Raw genomic sequence first — 13,220 nt, forward strand, 5'->3', positions numbered from 1 at the left:
TACATGGGCCAGAGTGGAAAAGGCCAGCAGGACAAGTAAACATCGTTCAGGTCTGAACAAGTAAGGCAAAGCGTAAATTGGTGTTACGTTAACGCCGGGGGAAGGCGGAAAGATCAGACAAACCCAAACCGCCGCTCCTGTCTCTGCAGTCTATAGCAGAGTGACAACTGACAAGTCCACGGGGAGATCACCGAGATTTCTCAGATGGCCGGAGACACCACCCGGCGTCGAGCCGCCGCTTCCACGAGCCGCGGGAGTCCCTCCTCCTCAGAACCAGATCTTCGGGCTGCCGCCTCCGCCGCCGCCGCAGCGCGGCGTAGCGGCCGCGGCGACCATGGGCCCCTGCGCCTCATGGCCGTGAGCGTCCGAACCCTCCTTTTCTTAGGGATTGCTTCCGCGGCCCTCCTCGCCGTCGCCTTCGTGGCGTATACCGGCGGGTGGTGGGAGGATTCGGAGTCGGAGGAGGCCGCTGCGCTGCGCAGGATGGCGCGCTCCGTCACGCCGCTTGACGCGCCCCTGATGATGGATCTGCCTCAGGTGAGGACCTTTAATTCGTGGGATTTTTTTTCTGTCTACCCCTTGGTGATTGCAATGCATCAGTTGCTTTGCTGCAACAGTGGAACTTAGGACATGTATTATGTAAGAGTTGTTAGGCACCTAACGGAGGACACCACCGTTTTGTATTTCATCCTCAGGGTAGAGATGATTGCTGGTTGCATGGTTAAATGGTTAATGATGAGACTTCGTTAAACATTTGGTTAGATAAGCAATATGATCAAGTACGTCTGTTTTATTAAGTCTGTAATGAAGTTAATTTTATGCGCACTACGCACTAGTGAAATTTTCCCTTGGTTAGTCCAAGGTTGTTAACCTCGTTCAGAGGTGTGAAGTTAGCACTACATAGTTTCTAATGCATACACGATCTATCGCTCTTCTATGGTGATTTACTCTCCACTCTCAAGCTGGGTGATTTATATGCTGATAGTAACCAGAACAGCATTCTGATAGTTCATGTTTAACTGGTTGCAGTTCCAAGGCGATCACAAGGAAAGCTTATACTGGGGTACTTACAGGCCAAATTTATATCTGGGAATTCGTGCTAGGTGCTTAATTTTGTATCTCTTCCTATTGCCCCCTATAACATGCTAATCAGATTGATTTGCTCTCTTTGAGAACTATTCAGGATGTCATTAGTTTTGATGATGCGAACTTATTCATGTCAAACATTAGGCATTCAATGCTTTTTTGGTCTCATTTGATTTGTTCATTTGTGTTAAATAAGAAGGAACAGGCACACGATTTGAGTGATTCTGGTGCTGCACCTTGTGGGGTGTGGCCCTGCTGGTGCAGCTTGCTATTTTTACAAGTGGGGAACTATATTTGTATTTGATGATGATTCTGTATTTCCAAGCCTGTGAAAATTTCATGCTAACACGATTAATATTTCAGAACACCGATGTCTCTCATTGCTGGGTTGATGTGGATTGGCGTGAAAAATGGACAGTATTTTCTTCGTCATGTTTGCCAAGATTCTGATGAGCTTAGCACGTATGGGTGGTCAGATCATAATGGTAGGGATTATGGACGTCAAGAGTTGGTTGACCATGGCTTACTGTTGACCACTAGCTTCCTAAAAGTGAAAGGAGAGGGCAGTGGCTATGGTGGAGACTGGGCAGTTCGACTGGATGCTAACCATGAAAGGTAAGTCAATTGGCAAATACCGCGTGAGCAAGATGCCATCTGTTGTTACTTATTATTACTTCTACCTACACCATTATCTAAGAAATCAGAATAAATTCATCCAACGAAGTTGCAATTAATTTAGGTCAAGTCTAAGCGAAGCTGAAGAAAGCACCACACATCTGTTCTTCTATATTGCCGACGAAGCAGGGAAGTCGATCACTATGGGCTCGCATGAGCCTTCTTCAAGAGGTCCTCTTCTTTTGGCATCAGGGTCACATGAAGATGTTGGTGATTGGGAAGTCCACTTGAGATCTGAGGTATACATATCATTTTCTTGGTTTGTCAACTTGTTAGGTTACTAGTATATGGCGATGTAATGCCATATGGTTGACATTTATGTTGACCTAAACGAAACTCTGTTTTCTCACAGGACAATTTGGAAATTCACAGATCTGGATTCCAGTCGACTAATATGCATAATCTAAGTGACCTAGTTCAACACACCCTTGCGACTAATGTACTGTCTAACTCTTCTTCATTTACCTTACTATTGTGGAAAAGTTTTACAATCTTGTGTATAACTGTACCTTTTGAACTTGTGTTTGAATTTTTCTGCTTCTGTGGACTTCTCTAGGCAATGCAAAGTGGGAACCTTAACCTGCCTGACATGACGGAAGACTCTGCAAATATAATGATATATCAGGTAGTCTAAAGGTGAACTAATGTTATTCCATCAATATAATGCATACGGGTACTCCCTCATGTATGCGTCAAGCTTAGAATAAGTCAATATACACCCAGAACTTAAGTAATACATTTTTTGGCTCTGTGATTTACGTTTTTCCTCTGTTTTCACAGGTTTCAATAAAACTTCCTGCCAAAATAGACATAGTGTTCTTGTCAGGGACTGGCTCAAAAGATCCAATGATTGCGGAACGTGTTAATAGGCTAACAGGTGATTCTGGTGCATAGTGCACACTGCATAGAGATAGTATATATCCATAATGGGATTCCATCTCCATCGTCCATAATATGCATGCACTAAGCATTTTGAAGGAAGAGAATAATATGCATGCACTAAGCATTTTGAAGGAAGTGACACGAGCTCTTGACTTTATTTTGCTTCATTGTATTAAATATTAGACCTGTTTGCCTGCATCTTTTCCTTTATTTGAACCTGAACTTTTGGAATTTTGAAAGCATATTATATTCATTTTGTTTGTTAATTGTTATATCGTTAATGATGTCAGATTTTCAGGACGCACGCTGAGCACCTCCCTTGAATCAAAACGGAAGGATTTTGAAGAGAGATATGATCAAATTTTTAATGTAAATAATAAGGTGCGCTTCTTGGATGAGTTTTCTAGTTTCCACAATCTTTTTCTTAAAAGTGTCTAGTGTTGTTTTCTTCTCATTGTATTACTGTTAGATAGGACCTGTGTATTTAATTTCCCAAATAAAATGTATTTGATAGGGCTTATATTTTTTTGTTTATGGGGGTAGACATGATAGTGTGGTACATTTTTGTTAGTGTTTGTGTGCTTTACAGTTCTAGGACACTCAAGCTAATTGATTTCTTGCTAGGAAGACAAGTAGTTGTTCCAGGCGATTGTTAAAGCTTGACTAAAATGTGTGTAATGCACCTATTTTGATGTTATTGTTGCTCTGATGCAGATCGTTTCCAAAGAACTATCTGTTGGTAGATCTGCCTTATCAAGTCTTCTTGGAGGTATTGGCTACTTCTATGGGCAGTCAAAAATTGCACTTCCAAAAGGTTTTTCAGTAAGTTTTGGAACTTCACCTCATAATCTTGTCTGTTTCCTTTTCCTCATGGGTGTTTGCCACATTACTCTGGTGATCTATTCTACTCTAAGGGACTGCTACCCTCTGGTAGTTTATTCTTATCTGTACTGTGCCAGGTCTGTTTCTTTTGAGTAGTAGAGCAGATATAAATTCTTGGTTATCGCATATCACACAAGAAAAATATAATGTTTGAAGAATTCCTGTTGCAGCAAAAAAATGGGGATAAATATATTCCATATTGGCCCGCTGCGCTATATACAGCTGTGCCAAGTCGTTCTTTCTTCCCTAGGGGATTCCTGTGGGATGAGGGCTTCCACCAGTTAGTCATTTGGTAAGCATTCTATCAATTTACAAATTTCGATGTATGGCTTCTGCTACCCCCATTTCATTTTCAAGAACTTTACTTCGGTCCTGGTACTGTTACTTTCTTGATGGTAATTTACAGGCGTTGGGATGCGCATATATCCATGGATATAATTGGTCATTGGTTAGATCTAATTAACGCAGATGGGTGGATTCCTCGAGAGCAAATATTAGGAGCTGAAGCTTTAAGGTTAGTGTCCACTAGGAGTGATGAACTATGCTTATAGCTACGGTTTCTTATATCATCTAGTTCTTGGCTTCATGCAGTAAGGTTCCTGAGGAGTTTGTTCTGCAGTACCCTTCCAATGGAAACCCTCCGACCTTATTTCTTGCGCTACGTGGTAGGGCATTAATTTCTTCCTCGCTCTTCATTTTTATGATGTAACTATTGCATTAATTTCCACCTATTGCATGCTTTAAAATGTCAAATGTTGAAGTATATGCGCTATGCAGAAAATAATGTGACACACTAAAGTTCCCTGTCTCTAGCCCTCCTTCTGAAAATCATCCAGGAGCTGTTTGGGATTCACTAAGGACAGATGGACAGATGGGCTCCCCCTCCTCCTATGGTGGGTGCGGAGGTTAAACAGCTTTCCTAGCTTCTACCATCAGGCCACTGGCCTGTTCCCCCGTCGCTCATACTTCACATATTCAAGGCATAAGAAAATATTAAATAACACTCATGCAACAGAAAGCATGACTATGAAGTTTTGAAAAATATGTAGGTTAATTATTTTGGTGCATGTGTATATAAAATTATGCGATGAGAGAAAATTGATCACATTTACCAAGCATCATTGTTTTTAACATGTGGATCTGGCCAAGCAACAAAACTGATGAAGTTAATCACGTCAGTTTAATCATGTTTTTAATATAATTTTTTTCATTGCAGACTTGGCGAGTGGCATACATGCACACCAGTTTTCAGATGAGGAAGCTGAAAAGATATCCACTTTCCTTAAAACGGCTTATGTACGGCTGAATTCTTGGTTTCAGTGGTTCAACAGTACACAATCAGGTGAACTTTGCTGTTCCAATGTTTTTTATTATATACTCCCTCCTTTTCACAAAGGTTGGCGTATTTTGTTTCGTTAAGACAAGCTTGTGACAAAGAATTACTCTATTAATATGTAAGTTATATGATATGAAACCATGATCATTAGCAAGAACTTTTAAAGACGAATCCATTGATATAAATTTCATGTATGAAAAAACACATATTAATAGAGTTTTCATCGGTCAAAGCCTTCTCTTAACGAAACAAAATACGCCAACCTTTGTGAAATGGAGGGAGTATCTACTATTAAGACTGAATAACCATTGGTGGCTGTGAAGATGGAAACAATCTGTTTTTGTTCTGGCAAGCATGGTAAAGTATGTGTGGACTAGATATTCACTTTATTTTTAGGTCTGTAATCACGACAGTGTTCAGAAAACGCATAATCATGCTGAACCTGCAAGCTGTTATACTCTCTCCATTAAAAAATAGAAAATATAAGGTGTATTTCATTCTCTTTGACCAAGAATTACTTCATTAACATGTGACTTATGTGATCCAAATCATAACCATTAGCAAGTATGTTTTAATATGAATACAATGATATCCATTTTATGTCACTCAAATTGTACATTAATGGAGTAATTCTTGGTCAAAGCCTTTGTCAAAAGAAACGAAATATGACTTGTATTTTGGAACGGATGTAGTATGATTTATAGACATATTATTGAAGATGAGGATTACCATACTCACTTGAACTTATTAGGAGCTACTCCATACATGTGTTGTATATGATGCAAATGACCAGAAGAATAGATACATTTATGGTTCCAAAGCCTTGACTTGGAGCTACTACTTTTAAGGAATATATTTGGTTTAGTGAGTTATCTTCTCGGGCATTAGACTTTAGTTCACTAACGATTTGTTTGGATCCTTTGCTGTCCTTTCCTAGCTAGGCTAAGTTTAGCTTAGCTCACTTGGAAGTGGCTGACACAAGCAAGGTTTTGTTGTTTGGTTGCTTCTCTTGTTCAGAAGGGCAACACATTTAGGCTACTTGTTATGGCTCATATTTTTCTGCACAATTAAGCGCTTGCTGTTGCGACCAAGTCATTTCGGCTTGCTGACCGGGCCAAGCATTAACTTGCAGTTATTGGCTAAATTATTTGCTTGTACAAACCGCCAATCTGCTCAGCTAGGCTAGGATCTGAGATCCAAACACATCCTCACTGTAGTAAGCATAGCAACTCAGCACAATTACCAGAAAATGTTACCGAAGCTAGGTCAGAAGTACAAATAGCTGGCCCAGCTGAAAAAATCGTCTCTTCTGTTGATTATCTAGATATTCTTCCCTTTTCTCTCATGCAGAAGAAACGCAATAAACTTTTCAGAAGCTATCTGGTTTCTCTTCATTTTCCCTGATTCTTCTATATTTTGTACTCTCTTCTCAAGCTGACTCAAAAAAGAGGCCCCAGCTGATCAACTGTTCCAGTGAGAAAGAAAAATGAACCCAGTTGTCTGAGTATGGAACGCTTATATGCCTCACGTAAGGATCTGCCTGTCCAAACTAGAAACTGCACATGGTTGTAGGTTACAGCGCCTGGGTTTTGATGGCCTCGGAAGAGATAGGCTCCATTTCTTTGCACTGTTCTAAAAGGTTGCCTTTGTTTTGATGGCAAACCTTCGCACTGCCTTTGGCGGCAGTAGGTACCGCCTGCATGCCTTCCTTGTCTAGTCTGTCTAGATGGCTGCCTAGCCTGATTGGTTGGTGACCGTGCAGTAGTTGCCTCTAAAACGCCCTCCTAGCCTAAGTGCCGTTTAGAAGACTTTTTTTTTCTCATGGCATTGTTTTGTGCATTTAAGCTTTCTGTGAACTGGTTTAATCTGTAAGATATTGTATAATTTATTTATCCAGTTAAAGTCAAAGTTTATTGTTGAGTCAATCAGCCCTGGATGTACTCTTCACTATCTGTGGATTATTATCCATTATGTTTCTGCTTGTCATGTCAACATTTCCAACTTTTGGCCTATTTATCATTAATATTTTTTACCTAATTTTTTTTAGGGAAATATGAAGGAGCCTTTTTTTGGCATGGAAGAGACAACATGACAACAAAAGAATTAAACCCAAAGGTTGTTGAACAATTTTAGTTGCTTGCTGCCCCTCTGATCAATTGACTCGAAAGTGTAGTTCGAAAGAATTTGTTGTTGAGAGTAGAGTTTCTTCCCTTCCATTCTCCACAACATTGAACTAGCACGATAACTCCTAATGTTGCTGACTTGTGTACAGACTTTGACATCTGGGTTGGATGACTATCCTCGTGCATCTCACCCCAATGATGAAGAACGCCATGTTGACCTCCGCTGTTGGATGCTTCTAGCTACAAATTGTATGAGCTCAATTGCAGAGTTTCTTAAAATGGATAGCTCTCTTGAGAAGGTACCACACTATGAATAGATCAAAAGAGGTGCTTTGTCTCGACCATTCTCTGAGTGACACTTCTTGATAAATCTTCATTGAACTTCTACAGGATTACAATAAGATGTTGGATCAACTTTCAGATTTTGGGACACTCAACAAGGTCTTGCTCTGAAAATTTTGAGATTTCTTCCCATTCCTGGATTCTATATTTTTCTACTTTTGTTTTTAAGATCAATCAGATATTTCATCTTTAAGTCAAATAACTAGTGTATTAAGTTTTGGATATGAATAAAGGCATTTGTAGCTGATACAGTGCCGATAATTATGACTAATACAAATTTCTCATATGACTGTTTAACATAGATAAAAAAAACTGTGCAATGGGTGGTGGCTAATGTTATCGACAATTCGATTAAGTATTGTGGTTTTAGACTTTAGTTCCTGCCCAAATCCTAGGGATCTTGTAAGCAAATGCCTTGGAATATTTTTAAAAAACATGCTGAGCTTTCTGTTTGCCTTTCCATATGCCAGTATTTTTTTTATTCAAAGAGCACCTAATTACTACATGCCTTTTATTTTATCGGATGTCCCCGAAGGGACACAGATGCTTTTTATTAACTTCTATTGACTATTAAGTATCTGTATGTAACAAGCAGTGTTTGAGCAATTACTGGAGTGGAGTTCTATGTCCATTTCGTAATTGTTTGTTACATTCAGTTTTGAAGTGTTGTTATTTTTACAGATGCACTTGGATGAGAAAATCGGTGCCTATTTTGACTATGGTAACCATACAGAAAAGGTTGGTGTTGCACTTCCTCTCAGCTTTGTTATTCTGCTTGCCAGACATGATTATTGATTTTGATCGTAAGATCATTGTTGAAGGTTCGATTGAGATGGTATGAAGTGAACAACAAGGGTGTTATGAGACGTGAACTCTTGAGAGAGACATTACAACCCCCTCAGATGCAATTAGTACCTCATGTTGGTTATGTAAGCCTTTTCCCATTTATGATGGGGGCTATTCCACCTGTAAGCTCGTTGCTTCAATCTCTTTCTTTCTCACTTTTAATGCTTTTCATCCCAGCTTAATGATCCTCTTCCTAAGCACCATTTAACTCTGCAGGAATCATGGGTTCTTGAGAAACAGCTCGACCTTATATCTAACAGTTCTATCTTATGGACGGATTATGGCCTTCGGTCCCTTTCTAGAACAAGGTAATACCTGAAGGCCTATCTATTTCACTTTTTTTTTTTGCAAAGAAACGGCTCAATGGTCAATGCATGAAATTTGCACTTCAGAACTTCTAGAGCATCTATAGGGGTGTAATTTCGTTAGAGGGCCCAGTGTTGAAGACTGGGGCCAGCAATATTACACTCATCTAATGGTGTACTATTAAGTCTTTTAGTTACTGGATTCTAAATTAATTGCTGATCCATGGTCTAGTTCAATATATATGAAGCGTAATACGGAGCATGACGCCCCGTACTGGAGAGGTGCTATTTGGATAAACATGAACTACATGATTCTTTCAGCACTCCATCACTATGCACACGGTAAACTCTTCAATCAATGCTGTGAAATGAAGACTCATCCTTTTCAAACTTCACTGTATGCACAGTTATCTAACATTGTGCTGTACTGCAGAGGACGGCCCGTACATGAGCAGGGCAGGGCAATTGTATGGTGATCTAAGATCAAACCTGATCCGGTATATCCATCTTTCTCGCAAGCTGAATGAAATTAGCTGAATTGCAGCCTCTCTAATAGATTGCTGGTGCCTCTTGTCATCTCTCATTCGCAGGAACATCGTGCAGAATTACCATGAAACTGGGTTCTTCTGGGAGAACTATGACCAGAAGAACAAAGGGAAGGGAAAGGGTGCAAGGTCGTTTACAGGATGGACTTCACTTGTTGTTCTGATCATGTCCGAGTCCTACCCATCATTGCACAGGTGAGATACAGTATATGCCAAGCAGCCACACAGAAGATATCGATCCCAATTGGAATGGAAGGCCTTGGCCATTGTTGAGCCTTGTTTTGGCCGAGATACAGTGGGAAGACTGGGCCATAGCGTTGCTGGTTCAATCAGTCTTTGGACAATAACTCCTTACATCTGGGCTTCGAAATGCCATGAGATGTATAAGCATCTAGAAAAGTAGAGAAATTGATACAACCGATTATGCTTGTGATCTGTCAAGGAGCAATGACACGGTGCGCACAGTACCATTTACTAAGAGCAGGCAAAATCTGGCTCCGAAGTTCCAATCATGGCCTGATCTACACCTGCAACCGGAGGAAATTGCATAAATCACCCATCATTGGACATGTTGCGCAAAAAAACCATTATTTGTCTTTTTTTTCCTGCAAAACACTTAGTATCAGTCTAATATGTTGCACATAAGTCGTAACCTGAGTTTCGTCGTCTTAATGATGTTTTTGACCGGTGGGGCCCACGGCCCACCTGTCAGTACCAACATGGCAGCTTGGGCTTGCCAGCGTGGAGTGGGTCGATTCCGATGGCCTCGACCAGCCTGCCGGCGTGCACGGTGCGCCCATCGTCGTCGTGATGTACTCCCCGAGCTCCTCCTCCATGCCGCGCACGTGTGTGCGTGCGGAGGCGGCGGCGAACTTGCAGAGCGGCGGCCGCGTGCGGAGGTGACGCGCGCGGGCTGGCAGAGTGGCGGCGGCGGCTCGTGCAGGTCAGAGCGGCGACCCGGAGCGCAGCGAGCATCGGTTCGTGTGGTCACTGACCTGGAGATAGCACGACTTGGAGGTTCCTATGCAGACCAGTGTGTGGACGGCATGGTGGGCGGCGGCATGGTGGAGGTGCTCGAGGAGTACTTCGGCATTGACCTGATCCACGCTGGCAATCGCATATGGCCTCGGATTGATATGATCCAAAACTTTTGTTCATTTGATGCAATCTTTATGACGTCCACTTGTGAGCCAAAAACGGTTGCCAACAACGTCCTTCCTACAAAGAAGAAAAGTCGGTCAAATTCGGTCTAAAATTGCAAGAATCATATTGCTCGAGTCTCAACCAAATTCCCACTCCTGACTTGTCGACAACCACTGGTCCACTAGCAGCACCTCCGACGCGTCAGGTAACCGGTTAGTTAAGCCAAAGCGATACTACCCCCGACCCCGTGCCCCAAATTCCGCCCTCGGACGCCGGCGGCCGTGGGCATCATGATGGCCGCGCCGAGCAGCCGCGCGGTGGCCATCGGCGGCTCGCTGCTCCTGCTCCTCGTCTTCGCGCTCTCCTCCACCGTCATCTATCTCACCTCCTCCGGCCCCGCCGCCTCCCCCAGCAGCATCCTCCTCAACCTCCGCCCCGCCAAGTGCCCGCCGGCCCCGCCGCTCCGCGTCTTCATGTACGACCTCCCCGCGCGCTTCCACGTCGCCATGATGACCACCGCGGCGAACGGCTCCGGGGGCGAGGGTTTCCCCGCGTGGCCGCCGTCCGCGGGCGGGATCAGGCGCCAGCACAGCGTCGAGTACTGGATGATGGCGTCGCTGCAGGGCGGCGGCGGGGAGGGCAAGTTCGGGGCCAGGGAGGCCGTCAGGGTGGCGGATCCGGAGGCCGCGGAAGCCTTCTTCGTCCCCTTCTTCTCCTCGCTCAGCTTCAACGTGCACGGCCGCAACATGACCGATCCCGACACCGAGGCCGACCGCCTCCTTCAGGTTACCGCTGATACACCTGATTATTATCTCGTTATTTTTGCTGATAATTCTGTTCTGTGTTCTATAATTAATTAACTCGGCCTAGATTGGGACATCTCTGCGCAAAATTGTGTTATGTGTTACGGAAAGACGATGGCAGGAGCAGGACCAGCCAAAATTACCCGGTAAAAAGATGTTACTGCAGACACAGTACGTGCATAATATAATGAAAAATCAGCTATCCAATAAGCACAATAAGCTCATATAATTCGATGATAAACCGTTGGGCTTTGAACAATGCTCTCATCAGTTGGTGTTCCATCACTGTCGACAACACTATTTAGCAGTAGTGGTCTCCTCAAATTATGTTTAACCAGACAGAATGATGTCCCCTTTGCTCAAATAATGCAATGTGCCCTTTTTGTCACTAGTAATGGGGTTCTTTAGCTTGCTCAAATGTAGTGTTTAGTTAAGCTAGGTCTAGAATGTTCGAGAAATGAGAATCAGCAGCTATAATCTGCGAGGTGTTAATGATGAGAGATTTTGCATAAAGGAACTGACTGTTTTATGCACAACTCCTAAGTAGTTGGTCACTGTGCATCTTTATAATTCTTTAAATGGAAGGAAATTGTCATCATGTCATAGTTACATACTAAGAAAAACTATCGAAAAATACATTGTAAGGAAAATAATTCAACTAAGTACTAATTAAATTGAACTGATCTTTTTTTCTATCTTGTTCTTGTAGGTGGAACTTATTGACGTTCTATGGAAGTCTAAATATTGGCAACGATCTGCGGGCCGTGACCATGTGATTCCCATGCATCATCCAAATGCTTTTAGATTTCTGCGAGATATGGTCAATGCATCTGTTCTTATAGTTGCAGACTTCGGGAGATACACACAGGAATTGGCTTCCTTGAGGAAAGATGTTGTGGCACCATATGTGCATGTTGTAGATTCCTTCATTAATGATGATCCACCTGATCCATTTGAGGCTCGTCCTACGCTGCTTTTCTTCAGGGGACGAACAGTCAGGAAAGCTGTATGGAGTTTATTTATGATGACACCCATCCTAATCTTTTATTTGTAATGGAATTTTATCTTGAGAATATGCATCTTAGGGGTCCTTTTTTCTTTCAGGAAGGAAAAATCCGTGCAAAACTCGCAAAGATATTAAAAGACAAAGATGGTGTGCGCTTCGAGGATAGTCTTGCCACGGGCGAGGGCATTAACACAGTAAGCATCTCTTTCATTTTTATCCTTTTTTATTTTCTGACCTAAAATTAGATGGACTAGTGCCTTCTATGTATATGGTGGATTTTGTTTATAGTTTTGGTATGTTGGTGTGATTCTCTTTTCTGTTGAGGCTTATTGATATGAGAACGTGACATTTTGAACGGTGATCCCAACAGTCTACAGAAGGTATGCGGTCATCAAAGTTCTGTCTCCATCCTGCCGGGGATACTCCTTCCTCGTGCCGCCTGTTTGATGCCATTGTCAGTCATTGTATTCCTGTGATTGTCAGCAGCCGGATCGAGCTCCCTTTTGAAGATGAGATTGATTACAGCGAGTTCTCTCTCTTCTTCTCAGTTGAAGAAGCTCTAAAGCCTGATTACTTGCTCGACCAGCTCAGGCAGATGCCTAAAGAAAAGTGGGTTGAGATGTGGTCAAAGCTAAAAAATGTCTCCAGTCACTATGAGTTCCAGTATCCCACTAGGAAGGGTGATGCCGTGAACATGATATGGCGGCAGGTGAGACACAAAATCCCTGCAGTTAATCTTGCGATTCACAGGAATAGGAGACTAAAAATTCCAGATTGGTGGTGACACTGGTGAAATTGTGTACATATTCATATATGGACGGCTAAAATGGCGGTATTATTTGGATGAAGTCATGCTGGCTTCCTTGTGCACCAGGACTTCCATCTTAAGCACCCCTGGGTCTGAATCCAAGGCGATTTACTGACGGGGCTAACATCTTACCCCATTTTTGTTCTATTGTATAACACCATAACCATGCCCCTGATGTTATGATATAGTGGAGGAAACATAGTAATGTTATAGGATACACACATTTGTAACAACAGAGTGGATGTTGCAAACTTGCAATGTATTCCCGGTAGATATCGTTCCTTCTCTCTGATTGCTACTTCTTGCATCTGTGTGTATCACGTGGTAACATGGCCATCTTATTCTGATGGGAACTTCCTGTGTGAAACTCTTCTTCGGGTGGTTGTGATTGTTTGTTGCCCGGCTCAACACCTGGTGATTAAACAAGACTTGCTTGTC

The 13,220-nt window shown here is 42.5% G+C and overlaps 2 protein-coding genes and 1 long non-coding RNA gene across 4 annotated transcripts; 2 read left to right on the forward strand and 1 right to left on the reverse strand.

The window, feature by feature from the left end:
- Positions 1-144: 144 nt before the first annotated feature.
- On the forward strand, positions 145-9,667 carry LOC100822845 (mannosyl-oligosaccharide glucosidase GCS1). 2 transcript variants are annotated; one of them, XM_003567365.4, is made up of 22 exons: positions 145-537; positions 1,030-1,103; positions 1,450-1,701; positions 1,826-2,000; positions 2,114-2,200; positions 2,318-2,386; positions 2,542-2,638; positions 2,942-3,024; positions 3,358-3,465; positions 3,696-3,817; positions 3,932-4,039; positions 4,117-4,190; positions 4,742-4,867; positions 6,909-6,976; positions 7,134-7,283; positions 7,375-7,425; positions 8,008-8,064; positions 8,148-8,294; positions 8,389-8,480; positions 8,710-8,819; positions 8,911-8,974; positions 9,068-9,667. In XM_003567365.4, the coding sequence occupies exons 1-22, from the start codon at positions 205-207 to the stop codon at positions 9,219-9,221; spliced, it is 2,601 nt and encodes an 866-aa protein (XP_003567413.1). In that variant the 5' UTR covers positions 145-204; the 3' UTR covers positions 9,222-9,667. The 2 variants fall into 2 exon arrangements, with proteins under 2 accessions (XP_003567413.1, XP_014754677.1); XM_014899191.2 differs by lacking the exon at positions 1,030-1,103 and having other exon boundaries at positions 398-537.
- LOC112270677 lies at positions 9,267-9,938 on the reverse strand. The gene is made up of 2 exons (XR_002963077.1): positions 9,676-9,938; positions 9,267-9,549 (listed from the first exon to the last, which is right to left on the reverse strand). It is a non-coding gene; the product is annotated as an uncharacterized LOC112270677 (long non-coding RNA).
- Positions 9,932-13,149, forward strand: LOC100823043 (probable arabinosyltransferase ARAD1). The gene is made up of 4 exons (XM_003564901.4): positions 9,932-10,950; positions 11,678-11,974; positions 12,073-12,168; positions 12,345-13,149. Exons 1-4 carry the CDS (start codon positions 10,456-10,458, stop codon positions 12,756-12,758), a joined length of 1,302 nt encoding a protein of 433 aa, XP_003564949.2. The 5' UTR covers positions 9,932-10,455; the 3' UTR covers positions 12,759-13,149.
- Positions 13,150-13,220: the final 71 nt, after the last annotated feature.

Source organism: Brachypodium distachyon, chromosome 2 (genome assembly GCF_000005505.3).
Source record: "Brachypodium distachyon strain Bd21 chromosome 2, Brachypodium_distachyon_v3.0, whole genome shotgun sequence".
Lineage (NCBI taxonomy): Eukaryota > Viridiplantae > Streptophyta > Magnoliopsida > Poales > Poaceae > Brachypodium > Brachypodium distachyon.